This window comes from Hipposideros armiger, unplaced genomic scaffold (genome assembly GCF_001890085.2).
Source record: "Hipposideros armiger isolate ML-2016 unplaced genomic scaffold, ASM189008v1 scaffold_15, whole genome shotgun sequence".
NCBI lineage: Eukaryota > Metazoa > Chordata > Mammalia > Chiroptera > Hipposideridae > Hipposideros > Hipposideros armiger.
The window spans coordinates 7,334,252-7,358,381 of NW_017731365.1; the positions used below are offsets into that span (position 1 = coordinate 7,334,252).

Consider the following 24,130-nt stretch of genomic DNA (forward strand, 5'->3'; position numbering starts at 1 on the left):
CTCCCCCATGTTGCCAGGATCCTGCGCTAGAAGAAAGCCCACTAAATGATCGACCAGATGGTTCTCCACACCCTCGTGTCTGTGAGGACCCACCGATTTCTCACACCTTATGGACTCCTGTTCATTTATGACTTGTATCCTGTAATTTGGCACCTTATTTATTCTGATGCTGTTGTGATCGCACTTCATTTCGTGGACGTGACCCTGATGGTGACCTCCTCCTTTGGAGTCTTGACCACACCTACTCCTTGGACTTTAAAACAGCAGTTCCATTTCCAGTTTTTCATCTTGGTCAGTTCACCTGATATGAAGTGAAATTCACTGGCTTTGTAGTTTCTTGGGTGTTCTTATTATTTGCTGATAATGAAACTGTTCGGTTTTGAGGCCCCTCATAAAACACAGGGCCGATACGTGTAGTTTATAAGCTTAAACTGCCACATGAACTAAAACAACTGAACCTCTGGGACCCTCAGTTTTCTCTATTTGTTAAATAGAACCACTTACACTGGCAGTACCTTCTTACAAGAATTGTAAAGTTGAACAATGCAATATTCAGGTTTACTTGAAAGGTTAAAAGAGAAATTCAAGGGAAAGAAGTAGTAGAGAGATGTATGCCAAAATCTGATCAAAAGTTATCTCTGGGTACTGAGATTATGGGTAATGAAAATTTTAATTTTCTTCTTTTTGTTTATCTGTGTTTTGTAAATTTTCAGTAATGAACATGCCATATATTCACTTGATACGTAAATGTACACCATGATTTTTATTAATGTTTTATTCTTAGTTCTCAGGAGAGACTGACTTGGCACTTTTAAAACTCTTGTTAGAAATCTCTTTATCACCTGCCCATTCCCCCAGACTCCAGTCCTCCAAGGATGGAACTAAGAGGGGAAAGAGGACACGTTGAGAAACAATGTTGGGCTCATGATGGGACTAGGCATTTGGCTCACTGTGAAAGGAAATAATTGACATTGCTTGAGGCCTTCGCTGAAAAGCTGTTCCCCAGCATGAGAAGGTCCAGCCAGACCAGGGCCTCCAGCGTCTTTTCCTCCGTCACCTTGCCCATGACTGGCGCCCATTTATATCTAAGTCGCCTTTGGTACTGGGAGGTTCAGGGTCCAGATTTTCTAGTCCTTTCATGTAGCATTCAGCACGTGAAATTGTCAGACTTGGCTGTGTTTTTGCTGCACCCTAAACTAGCTATGGTCCCCACTGGAAGCAGGTCAAGTTTTAGCTCTAATTGGTAAGAGGCTGAATAAGTTCCTTATTCTCACAGGGGAGAGGATGCAGCTGTCCCCTTGTGCCAGTGAGAAGCCCTCTCTCAAGTTGAGGGCTGTCTCAGCTGATTGATTTGCCTTCACCTCATGTTCTAGCCTCCTTTATGACAGGACAGCCCTGGAGAGGCCTCTGGCTTTTGAGGCTGTTGGTCTGGTTGGGAGGAGAGAGAGAGAGAGAGAGAGAGAGAGAGAGAGAGAGACAGAGAGAGAGACAGAGAGAGAGACAGAGAGAGAGACCTGAAAAGCACGCTGAGTGGGTCTGGCCACAGGCATGGGAGGAATCAGGCTTTACCTGGAAGGGCAGATGGCTGTTGATGACCCCAAAAGCCAGACCTTGGAGGCATCTGTGGTTTTAATAAAAATGAGGAGCTGCTTAAGGCCCGCACCATTCAAGCAGAGGAGCAGGCTAACAGCGCCCTGGTGATGGTGAGAAGGAAGAGATTGCTCAGTTATCCTGTTTCAGCCGAGCCTGGCTATCAGAGGTTGTCCTACCTGGGAATTTGCAATCACTTTGACAGAAGCCAGGATAGTTCCCCTCCTGCTGACTATTGGGGGGAAAAAAATAAAAAAAAATTTTTGCTTTGCAAATGAAAGATGTGAATGAGATTAAAGTGAGAATATTTAAATGACAGAAACTTGGTGCTTTCAAGCATACTCGAGCACTTTTGAAGCACCTATTTAGGAACTGCTGATTGATAAGAGGCCATGAATTATTCTTATCTCATCATTGACACCAGTGCTGGCTCTCTGGAGGGCAACACTTGGTTAACCTAATTTGAATCTAATTTGAATGACTTAAAAGTAATAAAACAAGTATGTGCTTGAATCTAATAAAGCCTAATTTATTTAATAGGACATTTCTTAAAGAATTTTAGTTTAGAGCTGGAAGGGACCTTTGAAATCATCCCTTTATTTTACAAATAAAGAAACTGAGTCCCAGAACAGTAAAATGTTTTGCCAAAGGGCACACACAGTAGCCACCCTCATTGGGGCCTTGAACTCTGGGCCCTGATTCCTGCTTGATGGCTTTTGTGCTGCTCTGTGCTGACCTTACAGTTCCTACGTGTGGCAAATGCAGACTCCCCACCGAATTGTAGGAAATGGACAGGGAGAGAGGGTGGCTGTGCCTTGAGTGAGACAGACTTTCCCATGAGACAATCCAAAAGGTTGGCCTGGCCCGACCCCCTCTGCCGACCCAGCACACTGAACACCAACCCCTTGGCCTCTTTTTACTGGCTGTGGTGGTGGAGTCACCTCTGCCCTCCCCTGGGCTGGTAAGCAATGAGGACTTGAAGTCACCAGGCACCTCACTTGGTGAATTCCTTTGAGATAAGCTGGGACTGAGAAAATACTTTAGAAATTCAGAAACCCACAGGCCCGTGGGGCTTTGATGTGGCAATACCTCCTTAGGCCTTAGGTCACTTGGGTCCCTGGAAGGCCAGGACAGTGTCTGTGGAGGGAATTGGTACATGAGCTGGAGAAGACCCAGTGGGAGGGACCTTCCTTCCTTCCAACCTGGCCTTGGGTTCACGATAGCATCTCATGGGAGAAATTTAACCAGGGTTGTTTTCTGTCCCAATGTTGCCCTTAGCATAGAGGGACCCTTAGTGGCAAAGCATAGTGACCATTCTTTACCTTCTTCTCACACTGTGAGTCAAATTACCAGAACCTGCCTGATCTGTAATAGGTCACACTTAGTGAGTGTGCCAGGGACTGCACATGTATTGAGTCACGTGTATTAGCTCATTGAATCCACATCCTATAGGTGAAGAAATCGAAGCTCAGAAAGCTTGAGAGATATGCTCAAGGCCACATGGGAGCCAGTATTTGACCCAGACATTATGGCTCTGGAGCAGATGCTCAGCCATTTTGCCTCTCTCCTTAAAGACGCCCTTGAGGAGAGAGGAGGAGGAAAGAGTGAGCTGCTTTGTGGGGCGACGTGGGCTCCAGGCATCACTGGTCTTAGTTCTAGGAGCGGCAGGTGGCTCTGGCTGCCCCAGGATGCCCACCCTCACTCCTGGGTCCTGACCGTCCTAGCTTCCAGAGCCTTGATACTCGGCGCTCAGAAATCTTAGGTGCTTTCAGGGAAAGGAAAAACTCAACCTAAATGCAAATATCAAATTAAAACTGTGCATAAAGGCTTTATGCCCAAGGAGCCAGCTCTAAGCTTTTGGATGTTTTAGACAACACCTGTAAAGACACCAAGGAACACAGGCCACCATGCCTGCTCTCAGCCGGGTTATAACCTCTGCGTGGTTGTGTTGGCAGATTGCTTTCTCCCTAAGCATCTGTGGGTCTCATGAACCTTGTTAAGTGGGTGATTAGGAGGGACCCTGAACAGAGATGGGGACAAGCACCACATAATGCAGATTTTAGTCTTCTTGCTGTGCAACATGGGTCAGACACTGTGGAGACTCTGCATGTGTGTGTGTGTTTGGGGGATTGATTAGGCAGAGCCGGATTGAACTGAAAAGGCAGTGACCTTTTCTTGGTGGAAGGAAGCAAGGTGATGGTCAGATATCAAGGAGGCAAGCATATCTTATCGCATCAAACTCTACTGTCTGTCACTCTAGTTAGTAGAACATGTCTGTCCCACTCGGACACTCTCAGTGACTTCCTGAATAAAGTCCTTTGGCTGGCATTCAGCCTTCCACAAGCTGACCCTGACCTACCTTTCAGGTTTCTTTCTCACTGAGTAACCATAATAGTAACATTTTCATCTATTACTTTATAATTTACAAAATGCTTTCACATTCCATTATTTCTTTGACTCTTCTCAGCAACCATTTTTAGAGATGAGGACATAGACCCAGAAAGGTAAAAGGACCTATTCAAAGCCACTACACCTGCAGTACATTGTGGCCATGGGAGACGGCGTATTACCGTTTAGAGTATTTGCTGCCCCTCCCTAGGGTAGGTTCCATTTTTCTGCCCCACTGATGTGAGGCTTTGGCACAGACTTGCTTTGGCCAATGGAACGTGGGCATCAGCCTAGGTCCTGAGTCCTGGAGTAAAGTGGACATGCAGCACAGTTAGAAGGGGCCCACCATGGACATGTCCCATGCATGGGACATAAGCCATTGTCATTGTAGGTCACTGAGATTTTGGGGTCTCCTGTCATATTACAGCACTGCTGTCTAAGCTGACCACATCGTGGTAGAATTTGGCTTAATCCAAGACCTTCTGAAAGTGCCCTTTCTACCACATTCATCCCCTATAGTCCAGGTAAATCACCCTGTTTCTTTTCAACTCCATGCCTTTTCTCCTCCTGCTCCCTCTGCCTGGAATTCTGTTGAAATCCTACCCATCTTCCAAAGCCCAGAATCACCTCTTCTGTGATGCTTTCTCAGATCCATAATACCACACACTTAGTGAGCATTACTATGTGCAGCTTCTACTCCAGCACCTCACTTGTTTTAATTCATTTAATCTTCACCCTATGAGACCAGCCCTATTACTCCTGCCTTATAAGGAGAACAGAGGTAAAATAACTTGTCCAAGTTCACACAACTGAAAATTGGCAGAGCTAAGACACAAACCCCACACCCCTTCCACCCCACCACCCACTTCTCTTTCTGTTCCCTGTTACATTTCTACACATCTCTTCTCCTCAACTGTAAAACGGCTTCTTTATCTGACTGACCACATTTCCTGATTTGGGTTTGAGTATAGATTCTATCACTCATTGGTGGTATGACCTTGGGCTGGTCACTTAATTTCTCTTCATATCCTCCACAGCTCATAGTAAGGTGCCAGTAAATACTGACTGACTGACTGACTGACTGACTGACTGACTAAATGGATGAACTCTCTGAGCCTTGCTTTGCCCATTTGTAAAATAGGAGTGATAAATGGTACCTCCTTCCTAGGGTTGTTGTAGAGTTTAATTGATGCCTAGCACAGGGCACAGCACATGGTAAAAATTCAATACAACTTAGCTATTATTTCTATTATAAGCTATAGGAAAGGTAAATATAGCATATAATGTACAGAGAGAAAAAACTTACTTCTCACTATGGGGACTGAGGAAAGCTAGCTTCATGGCAGAAACAACTTAAGTGGACTTTAAGTGCATAGGATCTGGACACAGAGATGAGGTGAAGGGAAAGGCATTTTAGGCAAAGGGAACAGCATAAAGACACAGAGACAGTGTAAGTTTTAAAAAATCTTAATCCCCCTTCCCCCAGGTATACCATTTTTAGGGTCAGATCTAAAGAAATAATCCTAAATATGAAAAAAAAATTATGCATAAAGATGTCCATGGCAGATTATTTATAAAAGTGAGAATATGGAAATAACCAATATGTTTAATAACAGGGAAGTGGTTAAATAAATGATCTTATAGTCATCTAATATATTACTATATTATATAATATATTATAATTAATGTTATAATAATATTAATATTATATTATAATTAAATGAATGAGAAGTATGTAATAAGGAAAAAGTTTATGAATGATGCTATGTGAAAAAAGTCAAAAATGAATAATCAACATGGCTACAACTATGTAAAAGCAAATTTTAAAACCCCAAATAATATACAGATACCTAGGAGGAAATATACTAAAATATTCACAGGAGTAGCTTTGGAGTAATGGGCTTTGGTGATTATTTTGGGAAATTTTAAAGTTTTTCTATCTTAGATGAACCACTATTTTATTATCATAGCTAACTTTATTGAATACTTACTATGTATTAGAAACTGCACTGATATTTTACATATATTATCTCACTTAATCCACTCAACCCTATGAGGAAGATTCTCTTGTTAACCTATTACAAATAGGAAAACTAAGATTTATATATTTATACACTGAGCATCTATTACCTTTATAATAGGAACACCATATATTTATTACATTTATTTAAGACTTTATTATTAAAAGCAAGAGGTTCAGATAACCCCCCCTTTTTTGCTACTTCAAACTGTTAAACATTGTTGTATATATTTCCTTATGTATTGGTACTCTTATTTCTGTAAATTATGTTTTTAAAGTAATATTTGGGGTCAAAATATATGTGTACATGTTTTATTTTTAACTAATTTTAGACTTACAGAAAAATTGCAAAAATAACACAGAGATTATTTGGCCATGAAAAAAGATAAAATACTGACACATGCTACAACTCATATGAACCTTGAAAACATTACACTAAGTCAAAGAAGCTGGTCACAAAAGACCAAATATTATTATTCCATTTATAGGAAATGTCCAGAATAGATAAATCCTTAGAGACAGAAAGCAGAATGGTGGTTGCCTAAGATTGGAGGAAGGTGGGGAATATGGAGAGATTACTAATGCATTTGGGGTTTCCTTTGGAGGTGATGAAAATGCTTTGATATTAGATAGCGGTGATAGTTGCACAACTCTGTGAATATAATAAAACCACTGAATTATATACTTTAAACAGGTGAATTTTAAAGTATGTGACTTATATCTCAATAAAGCTATTATTAAAAAAAAAGAAAATAGTCCAGAAAGTCCCTATATACCCCTCACCTAGGTTCCCCTCGTATTCACAACTGGGAAACAATTTGATAAATGGTGGTACAACTATACTACGGAATATTAAAAGTGCAGAATAGTGTGTGTGTGTGTGTGTGTGTGTGTGTGTGTATAGTGATTCTTTTTTTCTAAAAATTGTTTAAAAGAAACAAAAACCCTTTATATGTGTGTATATGTTTCCGTATGTTTGCAATAGTACACATAAAGTAGTAGAAGTATGCAAGTAAACATAATACTGGTTACTCCATGGTAGAATTGAGAAAGAGCAAAGGAAGATTATTCAGTTTGTTTTTTATAATCCTCTACTTAGTTTAACTTAATATAAAAGGGCATGCAATTTTTGTAACATTTTCAATTTTAAAATATTAAGAAAAAAAACCCCGACAAAGGAGGCTGCCCCTGGATTTCCCATGATGAGACAGATATCTTTAGGTTTTAAGCAGCAAGGTGTGTATGAAATTACACGGGCAAAAGCCCTGCTTCATCTGCTCCCTGGAGAGATAGACTAAGAACTGGAATGCTGAGGGAGGGAGGGAGGAGTTTAGATAGAAGTGTCTGGGTTGGGCAAAACTACATTTGAATCCCAGCTCTCTGCCACCTACTGGGCTGTAGACCTTGGGCCAGTTAATTAACTGCTGTGTGCCTCAGTTTCCTTATCTTTAAAATGGGAATAATTAGGTGCATCTTTCACTGGATTTTAGTGAAAATAAAATGAGATCATGCATGCAAGATGCTTAGCATAGTGCCTGGCACATAGTAGTCAATAAGTCATAAGCATTATTATTAATATTATTTATCATAGGAGCTTCTCAGCACATAGGCTGATGTGCTCCTATGCCATCAACCTGAGAAGTGACCTTATTCTTGCTGGTATTATAACCAGCTAAAATAAAAGACTACATTTCCCAGCCTCCCTTGCAGCTAGGGACAGGGGAAGTCTTGGGTGGGACTTTCCTTCGATTAGATGCTCTTTTGCCCTTACTTTCCCTCTACCTTCCCGCAGTCTAGATCCTACAGATGATGGCTGGAGCCCTATCAGGAATCTCGGTCATGCAGCAGCCTTGAAGAAGAAAGCCACACCCTCAGGGTGGTGGAGCAGCACTGGAGCCTGAGTCCCTGATGCCCCTGGCGACCCCATGCCTGCCCCAGCTTGCCTTCCTCTGGACTTCTTTCCTGTGAGAGAAAAATCAACCTCTATCTTGCTTCAGCCCCCTTTCTGAGTTTTCTGTAATATGAATATAAACCCAGCCCTAACTGTTAGAGTTCTCATGGAACAACTAACCTAAAAAGCAAAATCTCTGGTGAGGAGGTGACCAGGGGTGTGACCTGGGAGGGCTGCCTTCCCCTGGGCTCAGCCTAGGTACTTACTCATCCCCAATGTAGAGCTTTGGCCAGACCTCATTGACGTGGGTGTACTGGGGACTGCCCTTCCAGAAGAGACGCTCCAGCGCGAAGGCTCCGGGGGTACAGTAGTCCTCCTCCTCCTCCTCCTCCTCCGCCTTGGGCAGCAGCCTCTTAGCAGACGGGTAGGCATTCTTGAGGCTTGCCTTGGGTTCTCCGGATGTCATCTCGGAGCCAAGAGATTTTCTTTCCTTTCTGCAGCTGGTCATGAGAGAGGGTCAGAATTGGGGTTAGCAGGGGACAGAGGTAGGGAATGGGCTTTAGGAAAGGAGGTGGGAAGAAGCCGAGCTCAAGATTTGCCAGACACTTCCCAGGCCTGCTGTGCTCCTGCGTCCTCTTCCCAGGCTCCAGAGGTAAACAAGGAAAGCCATGATGGCGGTTAGACAACACGTCCCCGACATTCCTGTCTCTTCAGAGCAAGAGTGCTGAGGACCCTCTGAGCCAAGTGGAGGCGGGTTTGCTGCAGACCCGTGACAAACTTCTTTCAGGCAGCCAGACCCTTTTAGATTTTACCTCCTCTTTGGTGCCCACTTTTTCCTTTATCTGACTGGACTATACTGGCTTCGGCCATTTTGAACACGAATAGGAAGGCCCAGAGGTCCCTGATATTCCAGGCTGCGGACTCATCAGCAGCAGGGAGCTGGCGCCTCCAGAAAGGGCACACCTGTCAGTCCTGAGCCTGTCTAGTCTGGGCAGCCACACACACTCTCGGGGCCTCAGGAGCCTTGGGGCAGAAGGAAACTTGGCTGCATGCGGTTCCGTCAACTTGTTAGGACAGTTGAAGTCAATGTTCGCAGCTCTCACACTAGGAGACTGACAGGTGTGTTAACTCACCAGGGGGTCAGAAGACATGTTCCTTAGCTGGAAAGCTTTGGGAGCAGATTGCAATGTGTACTGGTAGGGCTTGCCAGGCTCTGCACATGGAATGCAGGAGGAGAATTCCCAGTGTCCCCTAAGGAAACGAATTCGCTGTGGGATTGGGCAGCATTCCCTGAGCCGAGTGACTGATGTGTCTACACTCAGATAGTCAGGGAAGGGAAGTTATACTCTGACACTGGAGGGAAAGAGAAAAGGGTGGAGTGCCTGAGAAACGTGGAGGGTTGTGACAGGGAGGGGATGTTATTTAATAGCTATGTATCTAGCACTTATTTTGTGCCAGGTACTGTTTCAGTGCTTTACAATCTTCTTAACAACCTGTGAGGTAGGCACTATTATTATCTCCATTTTCAGATGAGGACAATTGTAAATTGAGAATGTTTGTAACACATGGTTTTAGTCTTCTGAAAAAAAACAAAACCCAAACAAACAACTGCTGAGAGGGCAGGGGTGGGGGTAGGAGATGGAGTGTGAGGAGGGGCAGGCCAGGGCTAAAAAAGGGTTGGTAGCTTCAAAGACCACTAGGGTCATGTCAGAAGGACTCAGAACATAACTCAAAGAGCCTCCCACTTGTCATAAATTTGAACATGAAAAATAAAAATAACTGCAGTGGATTGAAACACATCAAACATTTAAGGCGTAATGATACGTAAAACAATTAGTCACTGTTGGAAGATGCTAGTGAACCAGCTTATTATTTTGAAGACAGATGAGTAAAGGGAAAGAATCTAGCATTAATGGCTCCTTTCTGATACAAACTCTTCTACTGGGTAGATAAGGGAAATTTTCTCTCGTATAAAGTAGTCCAGATAATAAAAATGGAAGGAAGTGCCGTTTTACAACATCTGATGAGCTAATGGGCGTTGGCACTAAACGCTGACTGCTAGCAACCTAAGAAGACCTGTTCAGACATATGGGCCTTCCAACGCAAGAACACACCACCATCACGAAAGTAGTCTCGCCAAAGGAAAACCTGAATCTTTGATCAAATCCTCAGAGTCTGGATCTAACATCCAATTTCCAGGAGATTCAGAGGACAGTTAAATTATACCACAGGGTCTTGTCTTACAGAAATACAAATGAAATACTCACAGATGAAATGATATAATGTCTGAGATTGGCTTCAAAAATAATATAGTTGGAAACATATAATATTATACATTGTGTGTGAGGGTGGAAAGAATAGGTGGAGGTGTGATGGGGCAGGATTGGCCAGGGATGTTGGTGGTTGGAGTTGGATGATGGTTGCAAGGTAGTTACTGTTTTTCTTTGTGTGTGTTTGCCATTTTTCATAAGAAGAAAGTTTAAAAAGGAAAGGAAAGAGTTGAAACCACTGCTCTGGGACATTTGATTTACCCAAGATCATGGTAGATGAATTAAAGTAGATAGCAGTGTGTGTCTTTGGGGATTGTGGGAAGCCAGGATCTGTGATTTTCTGTGCAAAATCCCGAGTTGGGGTGTGGGGGCAGTGGGCAGCAGAGGGGACCCTACTTTGGAGTCTGTCAAAGTATGATATAAAGACCACCTCCCTCAGAATCATCTGGCACTTGCTAAAACTACAGCTTCCTGGGTTGCACCCTGGACTGGGGGTAGGGGCCTAGGAGTCTGTATTTGACCAAGCTTCCAAGTGAGTGAGTCTATGCTCACCAAAGTTTGATAATAATTGCCCAAGAGTGTGGCTAAAGAATCAAAGAGCTGTTGCATCAAGAGAAGGGTAGTAAGGGTGCTCGGTATGCTTTCCACCTTCTCACTGAAGTGGAGGCCAGGTCTTCAGCCCAGAATAAGGGTGCAGGACTAAGAGGAGTGAGGGTCTCTGGACGGTCTTACTCCGGGCTCCTTGAAGATGGCTCCTTAGTGGCATTTATCTCTGTAGCCTCAGTGTCTGACATGGGGGAGGTGCTCAGAAAGTATTTGTTCAATGAGGGAATGGCTTGATGAATGAATGGGATGACCGAATGAATGACTGAGCGGGTAGATGTATAAAGGACCGTGAGGCCTGTGCTGGGGACTCAGGCAGAGCTGCTGAGGCATTTCCAGTCAGCAAGGAAAGAGGGTTTCAAGGGCTGGCCAGCAACTTCTGTGGTGGGAACCAGCACAGACACCTCAGTCTTCTATGAGTGTAGTGGCGGCTCTCCTTGCTTTAGGCCCGCAGGCGCCTTACTTTTGAGAGGTCTGCAGCTCAGCCCGTGCATGGCGCCAATTCTTCTTGTTGCACAGTGAGTAGAAGCTGGGCACCATCTCCCTACATTTGGAGGCGCAGGCCATTTTGAACCCTGCTTGCCTCTACAGGAGACTTCAGAAGAGGTGATTTCAGGGAGATAACTGAAGTAAACTACATTCTAAAACCCCTGCTGCCTCCTTTGATCACTGCAGCTGACTTCACCCTTGCCGAGGCTGTTCCTCCTTTATTATGCTGTGGAAGAAGCCATCCCCATCCCCAGCTCCGTGCTGAAAGCCTCGGCTGGATTTCCAGACAGAAGAGGAAGTGGTGTGGTCTACCCAGAGCGGCTTGGCATGCGGAGGAGCTCTGGGATCTATTATCCTCCAACGTGCAGATTTGATGGGGGAAGAGAACAAAGCGCAGAGCCGGCCAGAAACCACAGACCTGTAATCTTTCCAAATCCTGAAGGCGGCTTGTGTGCATCCCTCTCTGCAAGGCTCCCAAATCTCTGAATCTCCGAGAGGCCAGGAGCGTCTGTTTCCCAGATCACAGCCAAAATGGAAGGGGAAGACAAATCTGTTCTGTTTGGTTTCCATAGATTCGACCCAGAGATTAACTGCCAAGGTCTCAATGACACACACAATATCAATCACAGGCTAAATGTCATAATGAGAGCTGGGCAGGTTGTCAAGAGAGGCCTCCAGGTTCCTGTTACAGCTTCATATTTAAAGGTTTGGTCCCAGGAAGCCAAATGCCAACTTGCAAGCTACTTGGCCTATGTGTGGCATCGGCCTGTCTCTTCCTCAAAGGATAGCAAACTCAGGCTCCTTCCCAGAGGGGCCAGGCAGGTTACGGAAAGGAGGAACATGGGCTGGGTGTTAAAGAATAAACAAACAGAAACCTAACTGTTGGACACAGGCAGGAGCCATTGGGGAGTGGCGGGGACTGTGACAGACGAGAGAGCAAGTGCCCCCCTGAAGAGGGAAGGCTGCTTGCCATTCCGTGGGAGAATGCAAGCCCAGATTTTCTGTGTTCCTTATGAGAAGTCAGAAAGCCAGCGTTTCGTATGAAACCTGCCGGTTTTTAAGTGTAGGCAGCTGTAGCAGATGCTCTCCTTGCCCTGTCTCATTCCTTGGCGCGGATCTCTGCAGTACAAATGGACAATGCCCTTATGCACAAAAGGTTTCCTTTCTCAAGCCCCTGTAGTTCCCTGCTGGAGGGTATTGTCCTGTATTTGCACTGGGCAGACCTGAAGTAGGGGGTGTTAACTCCAGAAGTCGTTGGCGAATGAGGGGCAGGAGTTGGTGGACAAATACCCCAGTTTCTTCCACCCTGAGTGTGACCATTTTGGAGTCTGTCCTGCAGTCTCCTGGAGGCTTGCTGTGTGCTCCAACCCCAGCTGCCCAGAGTGGCAGCCTGCTCACTCACATGTCCCCTGTTGGCTCTCTTCCCTTCCAGCCTCACTTGTCCACTCCACACAGTGCTTCCTGGAGCACCTTGCAAAAAAACAACTTGCACCCAAACCTTGGTCCCAAGGATGCCTTTGAAGGGATCTAAAGTAACATACTGCTATTTTAAAAACATTTAAAGATACTGTGACAACAGAGAACACAGAGGCCAAGTGGTACTTGACCACGAAGGCCTGGAGTGCCATTGCCCTCTGTGAGGCAGTGGCCTTTCCTTTGAGCAGCTATTTCCAGGAATGATCAACACAGGGACCCTTCCTGAATTCTGACTCCGTTTCAGAATTTTCCATGGTACAGCTTGCATTTGGTTAAAGGTTTTCCTTACCCAGTGAGAAAAAGCTTTGATCTGAATTCAAAACTACAATTTTGACACCATGATTTGATTCCATATTAAAAAAATAAAAAACTTATATAATTTTCTTATTTTTTTTTAATTAGGAAAAAAACATCAAAATGTCAATACTGTGGGCAAGTATCAGGACTCAGAGAGATTTCTTTTCCTGTTTTCTATTTTAGGATTCTTTTGATAAATATATTTTAAATGAATAACCATGTCTTTTTTAACTGTGCTAGCCAAACAGACCAGTCTGGGCAGGAAACTGCTTGTAACTCCTGATTTGTGGTTTTAACTCTGTGTTACTTGCTCCTGGGACCTGGCACTTTCCTGGGGCTCCTCTACCTCTCTGGCCCTCTCTTTCTCCGGTCACTGTCTCATGGCTTCTGTGTTCTCACGGCCCCAGCCATCGCTGAGGACTCACAGGTCTATACGTCTCATCCTCCCTGAGCATCACTTTCCCTTTTGATAAAACAGAGCTGTAACAAGAGAGATAAAGATGCTTTTTAGAACAGACAAACAAAAAACCCAACCTGAACTGTTTCACTTTCTAAGGTGGAGGATGGGAGAAGCCGGGTCAAGAGATGCATCATTTATTTCAGTGCGACAGTTAAATCTCTAAGTGGACCCCTGGAGCCTGTCGAGACTGTCCAGGTAGCCGTGTCCAGGAATGCAAGCCACAGAACAAGCCTCCTGCTTAGTAAGAAATGTCATTTGAGGATCCTTTTGATAAGAAAAAGGTAAGTCCTGAAGCATGACTCAGAAAGTGGTGGAATGAAAGACAGAGAGCTAAATTGTTCTGTCCATGAAAGCCAGGGGAGTTCTGAGCCTTCTAGGACGTCCCCAGAGAGGGTGTGAGGGTCCCTGCTGCAGGGTGGGAGAGCTTGGGGCCAAAGACAGCCCAGAGAGGAGCACCCAGGGGACACAGCCACAGGACTAAGAACAGAGATTCCCAAGGCTCAGCTTTGCAGCGCCCCACTGCATGTCAGTTCTGTCACCCTAAACCTTGGGTGACACTGTTAGACATGACAGACAGCCGTGTTTGTGGTGACTTTGAGAAATCAAAGGGAAAGAGGCTCGTGCCGATGGAGAGAAGAAACCAGAAGTTTACAAAGCAGCATGCACAGTATGATTCTGTTCTTACACAAAAATACGTTTCACCAAAATAGTAACACTGACTATGGCCTTATTTTAGGATGATGAAATTGTATGTGATTTTTCTTCTTCCTTTTAAGGAACCATCTTTTCTAAAATTGTGTGGTAGACAGGTATAATGTGAGTCTATGGAGGAGTAACAAAACCTGTGACTGTTTTATTTTAGAATTGTTCTGGGCTTAGTAGACGCACCCCCTAAACAAGAGGGTGGCCTTGAGGACAAGGCCTGCCCAGGTGTTCCTTGCATCTTGTGTGGCACTGAGCACCCTCCCAATGACTGTGAGCTCCCTAAAGGCCAAGATGCATCCTTGAGGCCTCTGGTGGCAGCAGCCACGCATAGGTCATTCTAGTCCCTCAGTGCTTCCCAGGAAACCAGAGGAGAATCAAGTTTTGTGGGTCCTGAAGTTTACACCATATCTTTAAGAGGAAGAAAAGCAAATGGGTGCAGGGCCTTGGAAGAGGCCAGTGCTAGCTCTATTCACACATTCCTCTGTGAGGAGCTAGAGATGGGCTGGGTCAGAGAGGCCCCTGCCTTCTAGAAGTTTTTGCTCTGGTAGAATAGTTTATAATCTAATTTAAAAAAATTTTTCCTCTCCCTTTGACGATATTCTGTATCTGTGCATATGTGTCCATTGCATATTTACATTCTTGATGCTTTGGGGTCCTGGGGGAAAGTTAGTCTGTGTTTAAATGCATGCACACCACGTTTCTTCCAGGACACCACCCAAGGTGGGCTTGGAATGTCCCTTGAAAGAAGGGGGAGGCTAAAAATGTTATTGTGGTTGGGTAAAGTACTCCGTTAGGAGAGTAATACCTACTGCTGGGGTATGTATGTGGAGGGACAGGATTTGGCAGCAGAGCACATATATAAATATACATATTTTTAATTTACTACAAGCCAGGGCTTGTCTTTATGCCTCTTAAATCTACAAAAAGGATCCCAGCCAGGAAATAAAAGTTGTGGATTTTTTAAAAATTAAAACTTGGATATGAAAACCCAGGAATTTTTTGTTGCCTATAATTTAATTCCTAATGTATCAGACATAATCCAAGTTTAACAGATTTTTTTTTTCTTCTCATGGATTCTGGCAAGTACATTAACAGGAGGCAATTATGTGAATTAATATAAACTTCTTTTATTAAAAAAACAAAAGCCTTCATTTAAAGAGGTAATTTAATATTCCTTCTACGATGGTGTTGATGTCATTAACTTGTTTGATTAACTCTTCAAATGGTTTCAAAGTGCTTCGGGGTGGTAATTTATGAACTCCTAATTGATTTCCCCAATCTTGGTTTGGCAGAGTTGGGCCTCCCGGAAACGGTGAGGAGGCTGGAGGCCCACACTCAGCTTCCTTCTCAGACAAGGGGGCCGGCCGGGATGGATTTCACCTCTGTGGCCCAGGCCCCGGTGGGGGAGAGGAGGTTCTGGCACAGGAGCCAAGAGTCTATGACGTCTGACCAAGCCAGTTGTGGTTCCTGACCCCTGCGCAGCTGGGCCTTTGCTTCCTCTGAAGATGTGTGGGAACACTGCAGGCAGTTTCACAGCTCGTGAATTCAGGCATAGATGGCCTTTTAGCTCATGTCTTTCAAGAACCATTTCCCGCTGTGCATCACCTCAGAACATGAGGCTTCTTTGTTCAGGGGAAGGGGAAGGAGGGTAGAACGTGGCGGTGTGGCCCTCACTATGGGCCCGCCACCCCTCCATTTCCAGTGCAGGCCGCTATTCCTCACTAGGCCTGTCTCTTGATGCTGCACAGAGGAGGCTCTGGGCCTTGGGAAAGCTGGGGGCCAAGCGCCCACCTCTTAAAGCTGCCACAAAAGCTCACTAATAAATCAAGGCCCTGACGGGACACAGAGAAATGATTATGGTTGGTTACTTTCACTGTGTGCCCGGTGATTATCTACTCTTACAACCCCCTAGACAGGGAATAGCTGCCCCCACTTTACAGATGAAAAAAACGAGGGTCAGAGAGGTTAGTAACATCACACCAAGCTAGTAAGTGCTGAGGCTGGGACTCAGCCCAGGCAGCCAACCCATGTCAGTAATAGGTCACTCTATTCTTGGTCACAAAATATATGCTCCTGAGGGCAGGCCTGGGCCTTTCGATTTTGTACGTCTCCCTGTCCAGTGTGAGGCACAGAGTGGTGTGAAGTTGTGGAAAGAACTCTCACTGGCCTCGGAGTCTCACATACGTGGGCTTCAGCTTCCTCTATAAATGGGGATATTGGCTACCTCCATGGTTGTTGGATTAAATGAGGTAGTATAAGTTCTTGGCACAGCGGCGTGGGCTCAGAGAATGTTTCGTGAAGGGGCAACCAAGAGACAGGGGGAAGGGTGGGTGGAGCATTCCCAGCTGTGTTGGGAGCTAAGTTCTAGGCCAAGAGTAGGCAAGCGGGAGCAGGGCCCATTGGCCAGGGTTGAGGATCTCTGTAGGGTAGTTGTGGCAAATTGGACGGGGCATAAGCCTGAACACTCTCCTGCGGGTCATGGGGCTTAGTGGCTCCAGTATGAAGTACAAGCGAGGCTTTGGGAGGAGCAGAAAGACCTCCTTCCACCAGCCTGTTAATATATGCTGGTGGTGCCAGGCGGCCATAAGACTTGTCCTCTTATATACTGTGGAAGTGATGAGCCCAGAACCATCAAGGGTCACTGGAAGTGAAAATTCAAACGCCATCTGCTCTGGAGTCAGGCTGAAGAGGACACATGGAGCTATGACCTCTGGCACCAGGACCTGGAGTGAATGTCTAGGCCCAGGCCCCCAAAGAGGCTTCCGGGCCTACTGCCCTCCCCGTAACTCCTCAGACACTCTCCCACACCCCCCTCCCCTCCCCATGCCCAACACTCTTTCCTTGTATGGGACTCAGCTCAGCAGCCCTTCAAGTGTTGTTGATAAATGTCATTTGGCAGATCCAAATGATTTTGTCACGAAGAGAACAAGGAGGGGGCACAAGGGAACAATCAGGGCCATAGAAGAAGCTCCTAGTACCAGGACCCTCAGGTGTAGGGGCCGTAAGTGAGGAGGCCTCTCCCACATCCACATGCCCCCTCCCTTCTGACTCAGAGTGTTTCCCTTGGAATATTTTCAGCTTTCCTGAACATTAAGAGCCTCCCACTCCCAGCAGCTCTTGGGTGCCAGGCCCACGAGGCGCCACTGGGGCACAGGACAAGGGCACCTGGGTCTAATGGGAGAGCCCTGGTCTGAGATGCAGGACACCTCCCCACCTTCCGACCTACACATGCGCTGCTGCTCGGTCCATGGCTCTGTCTGTCCGTGACCCAGTCTCCCCATATTTACCAGGGCTACATCCCCACCCCATCCTGCCAACCAGAACTGGGAAAAGCTTCAAAAATTGTCCCTCCATCCAAATGATGCTCAGTGTCACCCAGGACACCAGGAAGGGTTCCCCTGGGTGGGGATGGAGTAGTTATTTGTGATGTGTGTCCCTCTACACAGGATATGAGTCACTCTGGTGTCTCTCTCCCCTACTCCCATTGAGATTTTTTTCCCTTCCACTGGCTAAGTGGACAAATGTAGACCTTGCTGGGATGTGATACAAAGCATCCAGTGCCTCAGAAGGGCCTGCTGAGCTTGAACCTGCCCTGTTATCCTTTAGAAACGGTCACTGAACGTGAAGCTCAGATTTGGAGGGAGGGAAGTGGAGAAAATTCCACAGTCTCTAGAGAAAGACGGGCAACAAGAAACCTTTCACACTACAAGGATGTCAGCTGTTCTATGTCTTTCCAGAAACAGGGTGGAAAGGGGGTTTCTAATCACTACACCCAGGCCCCCAAAGAATCTTTGGCTGGACCCAAGAGGTGCCAGCCTCACCATCCAAGGGCCTTACCTGTGCGTGCTGGGGCCTGGCTGAGTCAGGAGGTGCTGGTCCACAGGGCGTGTGGCGCCTCACACCCGGCCACCCAGGCTGGCATCTAAGAGCCTATTTTTAGGGTCAGATCTGCTGACGCTGACCTTGTGTGCCGCCCAGTCTGAGATGAGACCCATGGCGTCTGCTTATAAATGATTTGCCAGTGTGACCTGAAACCCTTGACTTTGCGAGTCTTGTACCTAGAGCCCACACACTTGTTCCTGGCCCAGCCACAGAGGCAGGACATGTGGCCGCCGAGGGGGGAGGGGGACAGGCAGGGGGATTTCCCTGCTTTGTTTTTTTGGGATGGACGAGGCCAGGTGTCTGCAGGCCCTGCCCGGGCCCTGTCCTGGAACATTTGGAACAGGGGGGTTTGTGCACTGGCGCAGAGCCTGTGGGGGGGGGGGTAGGGGGCACCTGGCCTGGAGAAGAGCTCTCCCTTCCAGTCTTTTCTGGGAGTTTGTGGAGCCATCTCTGAGGGGTGGATGGAATGGATGCCACATCATGCAGGGCAATCAATGAAATGTCCCCAAGGGAGACTGTGAGCTTGGGTCACTTGCAGTGTCACTTCCTGCGGGGCCTGTGTCCAACGCTCCTGGGCTTCAGTGGGGAAAATAATCATAATGTCATCCGCTTACGTTGTTATGAAGGTTAAATGACGTACAGTATGGAAAGTACTTAGTGCCTGGCACTTGCTAAACATTTTTTAAAATGCTAGATGTTATTAGGATGCCAAAAATATTCCCAGTTCAACAGTCATTCCCAGATCTGTCTTCTGGGCAGTTCCTTCTTTCAACCTCCCGCCTCTCCGGCTCCAGCCTTTTTCGCTCCAGGATCCCCCCACCCTCACCCCCCACCTAAGCCCTACTACTGTGGCCCTCCTTTTTAATGTTGAGTGACATAGTCCTGTCAGTTTTCGCTCATTTTCTATTAAAGTCTTTTCCAGGACTCCCCACAGTTCCTTATAAAGAATGACATGGTTTTCCACCCTTCCCCATGCTCGTCACCCGCTTTGGGGTTTACTGTAATATGTGAAGGATTGGGGGGAGTGGGGAGGGGGTCACCCATCTCCCTGCATCCTCCGCTTAACGAGGCCTTTTTATGTTGGGTCATTATATTGTCCTCTGTAACTTTGTATTCAGCAAACCAAAGATCTTTCTCATAATTTTCTTATTTAGCTCCTGCCAGTTTTATTTAGAGTGGTTATTTCTACTAGTCTTTTTCATTGTGAAATTGATCAAAGACTTAGGTTTTACTGGTTTCATGGTGCAAAGAATATTCACAAGACAGAGACTCAGGATCTGAGTGTACAAAGTGGTCTCAATGTCAGGGACCACATGTCCCTGCTGTCAAGTGCTGGAATCAGAGCAGTAGGGTCACAGGCCCCTCTGCAATGACTCCAAGAACTAAAGAAGTCCGAGCTGCTGGAACTGCCAAAGACTGAAGGAAGGTTTCTGTCTAGCTGGGAGCCCAGCCCCAACCCCAGCCCAACTCAAGGGCTAAGGCGGCAAGAAGGGTCCCCTGAAGATGTAGGTTCAGCCGGGGGCAGAAATCAAATATCTAAAGGCATCTGAGAAAGATGATTGATAAGAGAGGGAGACAGTGTTCAAGTAAATAAAGCCAAAAAAAGAATTAGATGGGTTGCTGGATTATCAGCTCCATTAGAGTAGATCCAAAATGTGGTCAACCCCCTCCCCACGTCCCATACGCTACCCATCCATCACACATTAAAGTGTGCCCAAAAGAGGGTGATGAGGATGGGGAAGGGTGGAAAACCACAGCGTTAATTATGAGGGGTTGTAGAAGCCCTGGAAGATTATTAGAATAGAGCAGTGGTGGTGGCAGGAAACACCTGATCTGTCTTCTCGTAGCTGAAGGGGTGGCCTGTGACAGAAACAATCGCGTTCTCGCATAACTCTAAGGGCAGAACTCAGGCTGTGGGTAGACGACCCAAGAGCTGCCTTGTGTGGACGTGACACACACACCATTCTACAGGGACGGTAACCAAAGGCTCGGAGGTGTCTCCAGCTATTCCAGATGCCAAGGATAGTCCGCCAGGACTCTGCAGCCGCAAGCTGCACTAGTGCGGGTGAAGAATGACCTGCAGAAACGGCTGTTATTTTCATTGTAGCTTCTCAGGAACTTAACCTGTGGCAGCATTTGACCTCGTTGTCTCCCTACCAACGCCGCTCCTCTGACTCATGTGATTTTCATTAGCAAACTCCTTTGCCCCCGAATCTCCCTCTCCTTTTCTCATTTTCAGATATAGGTAGACACTGCTCTTCGTCCCATCTTCTCTGGACCAGGATCCCACTTAGGCCCAGTGGCAGAATGCAGTCCCCCTCGAAAGATGTCTATTGTACGTCCTCATCCCCAGGACCTGTGAATATGTGTTACCAGGCGAAGGGGAATTAAGGTTGCAGATGGAATTAAGGTTGCTAATTATCTCACCTTAAAATAGAGTATCTTGGATCATCCAGGTGGGCCCAATGTAATCCCAGGCTCTTGGGGGAGAGGCCAAAGAGGAGGTTGGAGTGATGCAGCGTGAGAAGGACTCAGCTCCCTGTTGCTGGTTTTGAAGATGGAGAAAGGGGCCACGAGCCAAAGAACAGCCTCTAGAAGCTGCAAAAGGAAAGTAAATGGATTCTCCCCATGAACCTGCAGAAGGAATGCAGTCCTGCCACCACCTTGATTTGAGCCCAGTGAGACGCATGTCAGACTTCTGACCTACAGAACTGTAAGATAACAAATGTGTTGTTTTGAGCCACTAAGTTTAGAGTAACTTGGTACAGCGGCAACAGGAAACTAATACATGAGATTTGACTAATACATGACATTTCTGGGTCCAAAAGATCCAGGGGTTTCCAGTCCTCTGTGGACACCTGAGATTATGTGGATGCTGAGTCCAGCTAGAGCCCCGGTGAGAGGATGCCCTTCCAGATGGAACCCAGAGAGCTGAGGCCACATCTCTGTGGCAGACATTTATAGCCTGGTGGCTGTAAGTCCTCTGCACCCCTAGAGGTCTCTCTTCTTTCATATTACAAAAAACAAAGCAAATAGACCAAGGCCCGTGTTCTGCAGGAAGCCCAGAGCTGTCTGCAGCATCTTGAAGGACTGTTCTCTGGGAGAGGTGCAGGCAGGATGGCTCTCATTTCTCCTGAGTCTGTTCCACTGTAGTCTTCATGCCTCTCTCTACTCTTGAGGGCACCCTCTGGCCTCTCACTCTTTCAATCTCAACCCCAGCTTGCCACCACCCTCTTCTGTTCTTCCACCAAAGCACCACCCACCCAACGCCATTGTGCGTGACAGAGGGTAGGAGACAACTCCAAATTCGATGTCTAACCTCCCTATTCTTAGAAAAATTATTGGCTGGGCCCCATCCCCAGGGATGCCTTCCTCCAGAGACTTCTGTCCCTGTACCTGCCATGTTCACAAAGCTCCTCTCTGTACAATCATCACAGCCTTCCTTTACCTCCATTCTTGGCCTCTCACACTCTTCTCCAGAGCTGAGACCCTCAAGAGGCTCTGGATTCTTCTTCCCTTATGACAATGTGGAGCAGGTCAGCTCCCTCTTAGTCTCCACCTCCCAAGCAGGCTAAGCCTAGAGGTCTCCCTTTCTCATCAAAATAGCCCACTAAGGGGTGACCAGTTAGCTCAGTTGGTTAGAGCGTGGTGCTGATAACACCAACATTGCCGGTTCGATCCCCGCATGGGCCACTGTGAGCTGCACCCTCCTTAAAAGAGTCAACTATGCCATTATAGCATGAAAGCAATGTGTAGCCAATGACCATGGCTGTTCCCCAGTAAAAATAAAAAATAAAAAAAAAAAGCCCACCAAGGCATTTTCCTGATTAAGTCACCAAGCCAAAGAGGGCAATTTGTTGACTATGCTTGACATTATCACCCACAGACCCTGAAAACAGGAGCCCTTGCCCTGAGCTGCTTTTTTGGAGGTCCCCACATAACACAAACATGCACACAAACATTGAGATAACTGCTGTACACCTATTAAAATGGCTAAAAGCAAATAAAAACTCAACAATACCAAACCCTGGTAAGAATTTTGGGAGGTGCTGGAACTGTTCTTTATCTTGCTCATGGTGATGGTTGCACAGTTACCTGCATTTGTCAGTAAAACCAAGAAAAGTGAATTTTATTGTATGTAAATTTAAAACTACCAAGGATACATGGGAGCCCCATTCACTTGGGATCTAGCTTTTAGCACTGGCAGAACGTGACTGGTAACGCTATCTACTTTTGTGACTAATGCCATTTAGGCCACAAAGAATGTGTTTCCCATTCTCTTGCTCTGTGTCCTCAAACAAAAGGTAACTGAGTCTTAATTCTGTGACGGTTGGTGGGTTGTGTTGCTGGTAACCCTGGAGCATGGGGAGGATTTGAGGTCTGGAAGCACTTAGGTGAGAGACATGATGATTCATTCAGCTTATCCAGTCATCTGCTCAGATAGAGGACCTGGTAGTGCTGAGTGTCTGTTGTGTCTCTGTGTGTGCTTCAGGGTCCTGGAGGTCACCTGGAATTGGCATCATATTTCCAACAGTTGCACAACAGCTGAGATATATTTTCATATATTAAACAATTCATAATATTCTTTAAAGTGTGTATGTGTTGGTCTAAATGTAATACCTGTGAAGCGTAATGCCAATTCTTTATATTGACTACTAGAATTGTCAGTAATTTTATTTTATAACAGTGGTTTATAAGATTTAACAAAATCTTCTCAGAAGTGAATTAAGGCTTTCAGGTTCATTTATATCATTTTGATTTAAAACTTCGATATTCAGTAGTTGCATAGTCCCTTTTATTTTTAATAGAAATTTTGAATGTTTTAGAAAAAGAACTCTTGAAAATATACATGGAAATAATTTTAATTTTTGTTGTTTTCATTTAATTTAAATTTTGATAAAAATAATATTTACATTTGTTCAGTTTGAATTCAATTACATTTTTTTGAGCCTTCAGATCAGCGCTATCCAATAGAAATATAATGCCAGCCATGTATGCAATTTAAAATTTTCTAGTAGCCACATTAAAGAGTAAAAAGAAACAAGTGAAATTAATTTTAATAATGTATTTTATTTAACTGACTATACCCCAAATGTTACCATTTCAACACGTAGTCAATATGAAAAATTATTGAGATATTTGGCATTCTTTTTCCCATGCAAAGTCTTTGAAATCTGTGAGTATTTTATACTGCAGTACATCTCAACTTGAACCAGCCACATTTCAAGTGCTCGATAGACCCATGGGTCTGGTGGCTCCCATTCAGGGCAGTCGAGGTCTAGATCACTGAGAATGAGACAAGTCAGTGTGGTGATGGGAATTGGGATGGGGGTTTCCATTTGTCCTTCTGCCCAGGCCTGACCTACCTCCTTTCCACTGGATGACCACAAACCTTCCCTCCTCCTCAGCCTGGGTTGTCCCCAGTTCTTAAATCCTGTTGTGTGGGTACCTTGAAGATTTCTGTGGCTCGCCCGAGCGTTTGCTGGCAGCTGGCCAGGCCACATCTGTTCTGGAGCTGTCACTCTTTACTCTGATGGCCCAGCAATGTGAGGACATTGTGTTTGGAGAGAAGGCCCAAGGGCTAAGGATGTTTCTCTGAAATTGATACCTCTGTGCATCTCCCTGGTCGTCAAAACACTGGGAATGTCTGCTGCCAGCCTCTTGCTGGGGGCCCTGGATCCCTTAGGACCCAGGGCGTGGGCTGTAGGCAGATGTCCCCTCAAAGTCCCCCTTTCCCAGGAGACTGAATGCCATTTGAGTCCTGCTCCAGTCTGTCAGTGATCTCAGCAAATGGGTAAATTGTGTTTCTATTAGCACCTCTGTCTTCCCACCAGGACTTGTTTATTTTACAGATAGATAGCTATTTCCTCTTCATGGCTTGTTAGTGCATCAAAGTGACACTGATGAGGCCTGACAGGATGACTAGTCATGTGTGGGAGGCAAGAGAGCAGAGGAGTGAAGGGCCTGTGCTTTCCAAACATAAGGACTTGGGTTCAAACCCTACCCCTGTCACTTAGCTCTGAGCTGGTACAAGTCCCCTAGCTTCTTTGAGCCTATCC

General features: G+C 45.8%; 1 protein-coding gene across 1 annotated transcript in view; it reads right to left on the reverse strand.

The window, feature by feature from the left end:
* The window catches only part of DUSP29 (dual specificity phosphatase 29), a 31,928-nt gene extending 13,824 nt beyond the window's left edge, over positions 1-18,104 (reverse strand). Inside the window, exons 1-2 of the mRNA XM_019624241.1 lie at positions 18,027-18,104; positions 8,156-8,389 (exon numbers count right to left, since the gene is read on the reverse strand). Of these exons, the coding sequence (XP_019479786.1) occupies positions 8,156-8,355 (200 nt within the window). The 5' untranslated portion in view covers positions 8,356-8,389; positions 18,027-18,104. The remainder of the gene's footprint in view (positions 1-8,155; positions 8,390-18,026) is intronic.
* Positions 18,105-24,130: the final 6,026 nt, after the last annotated feature.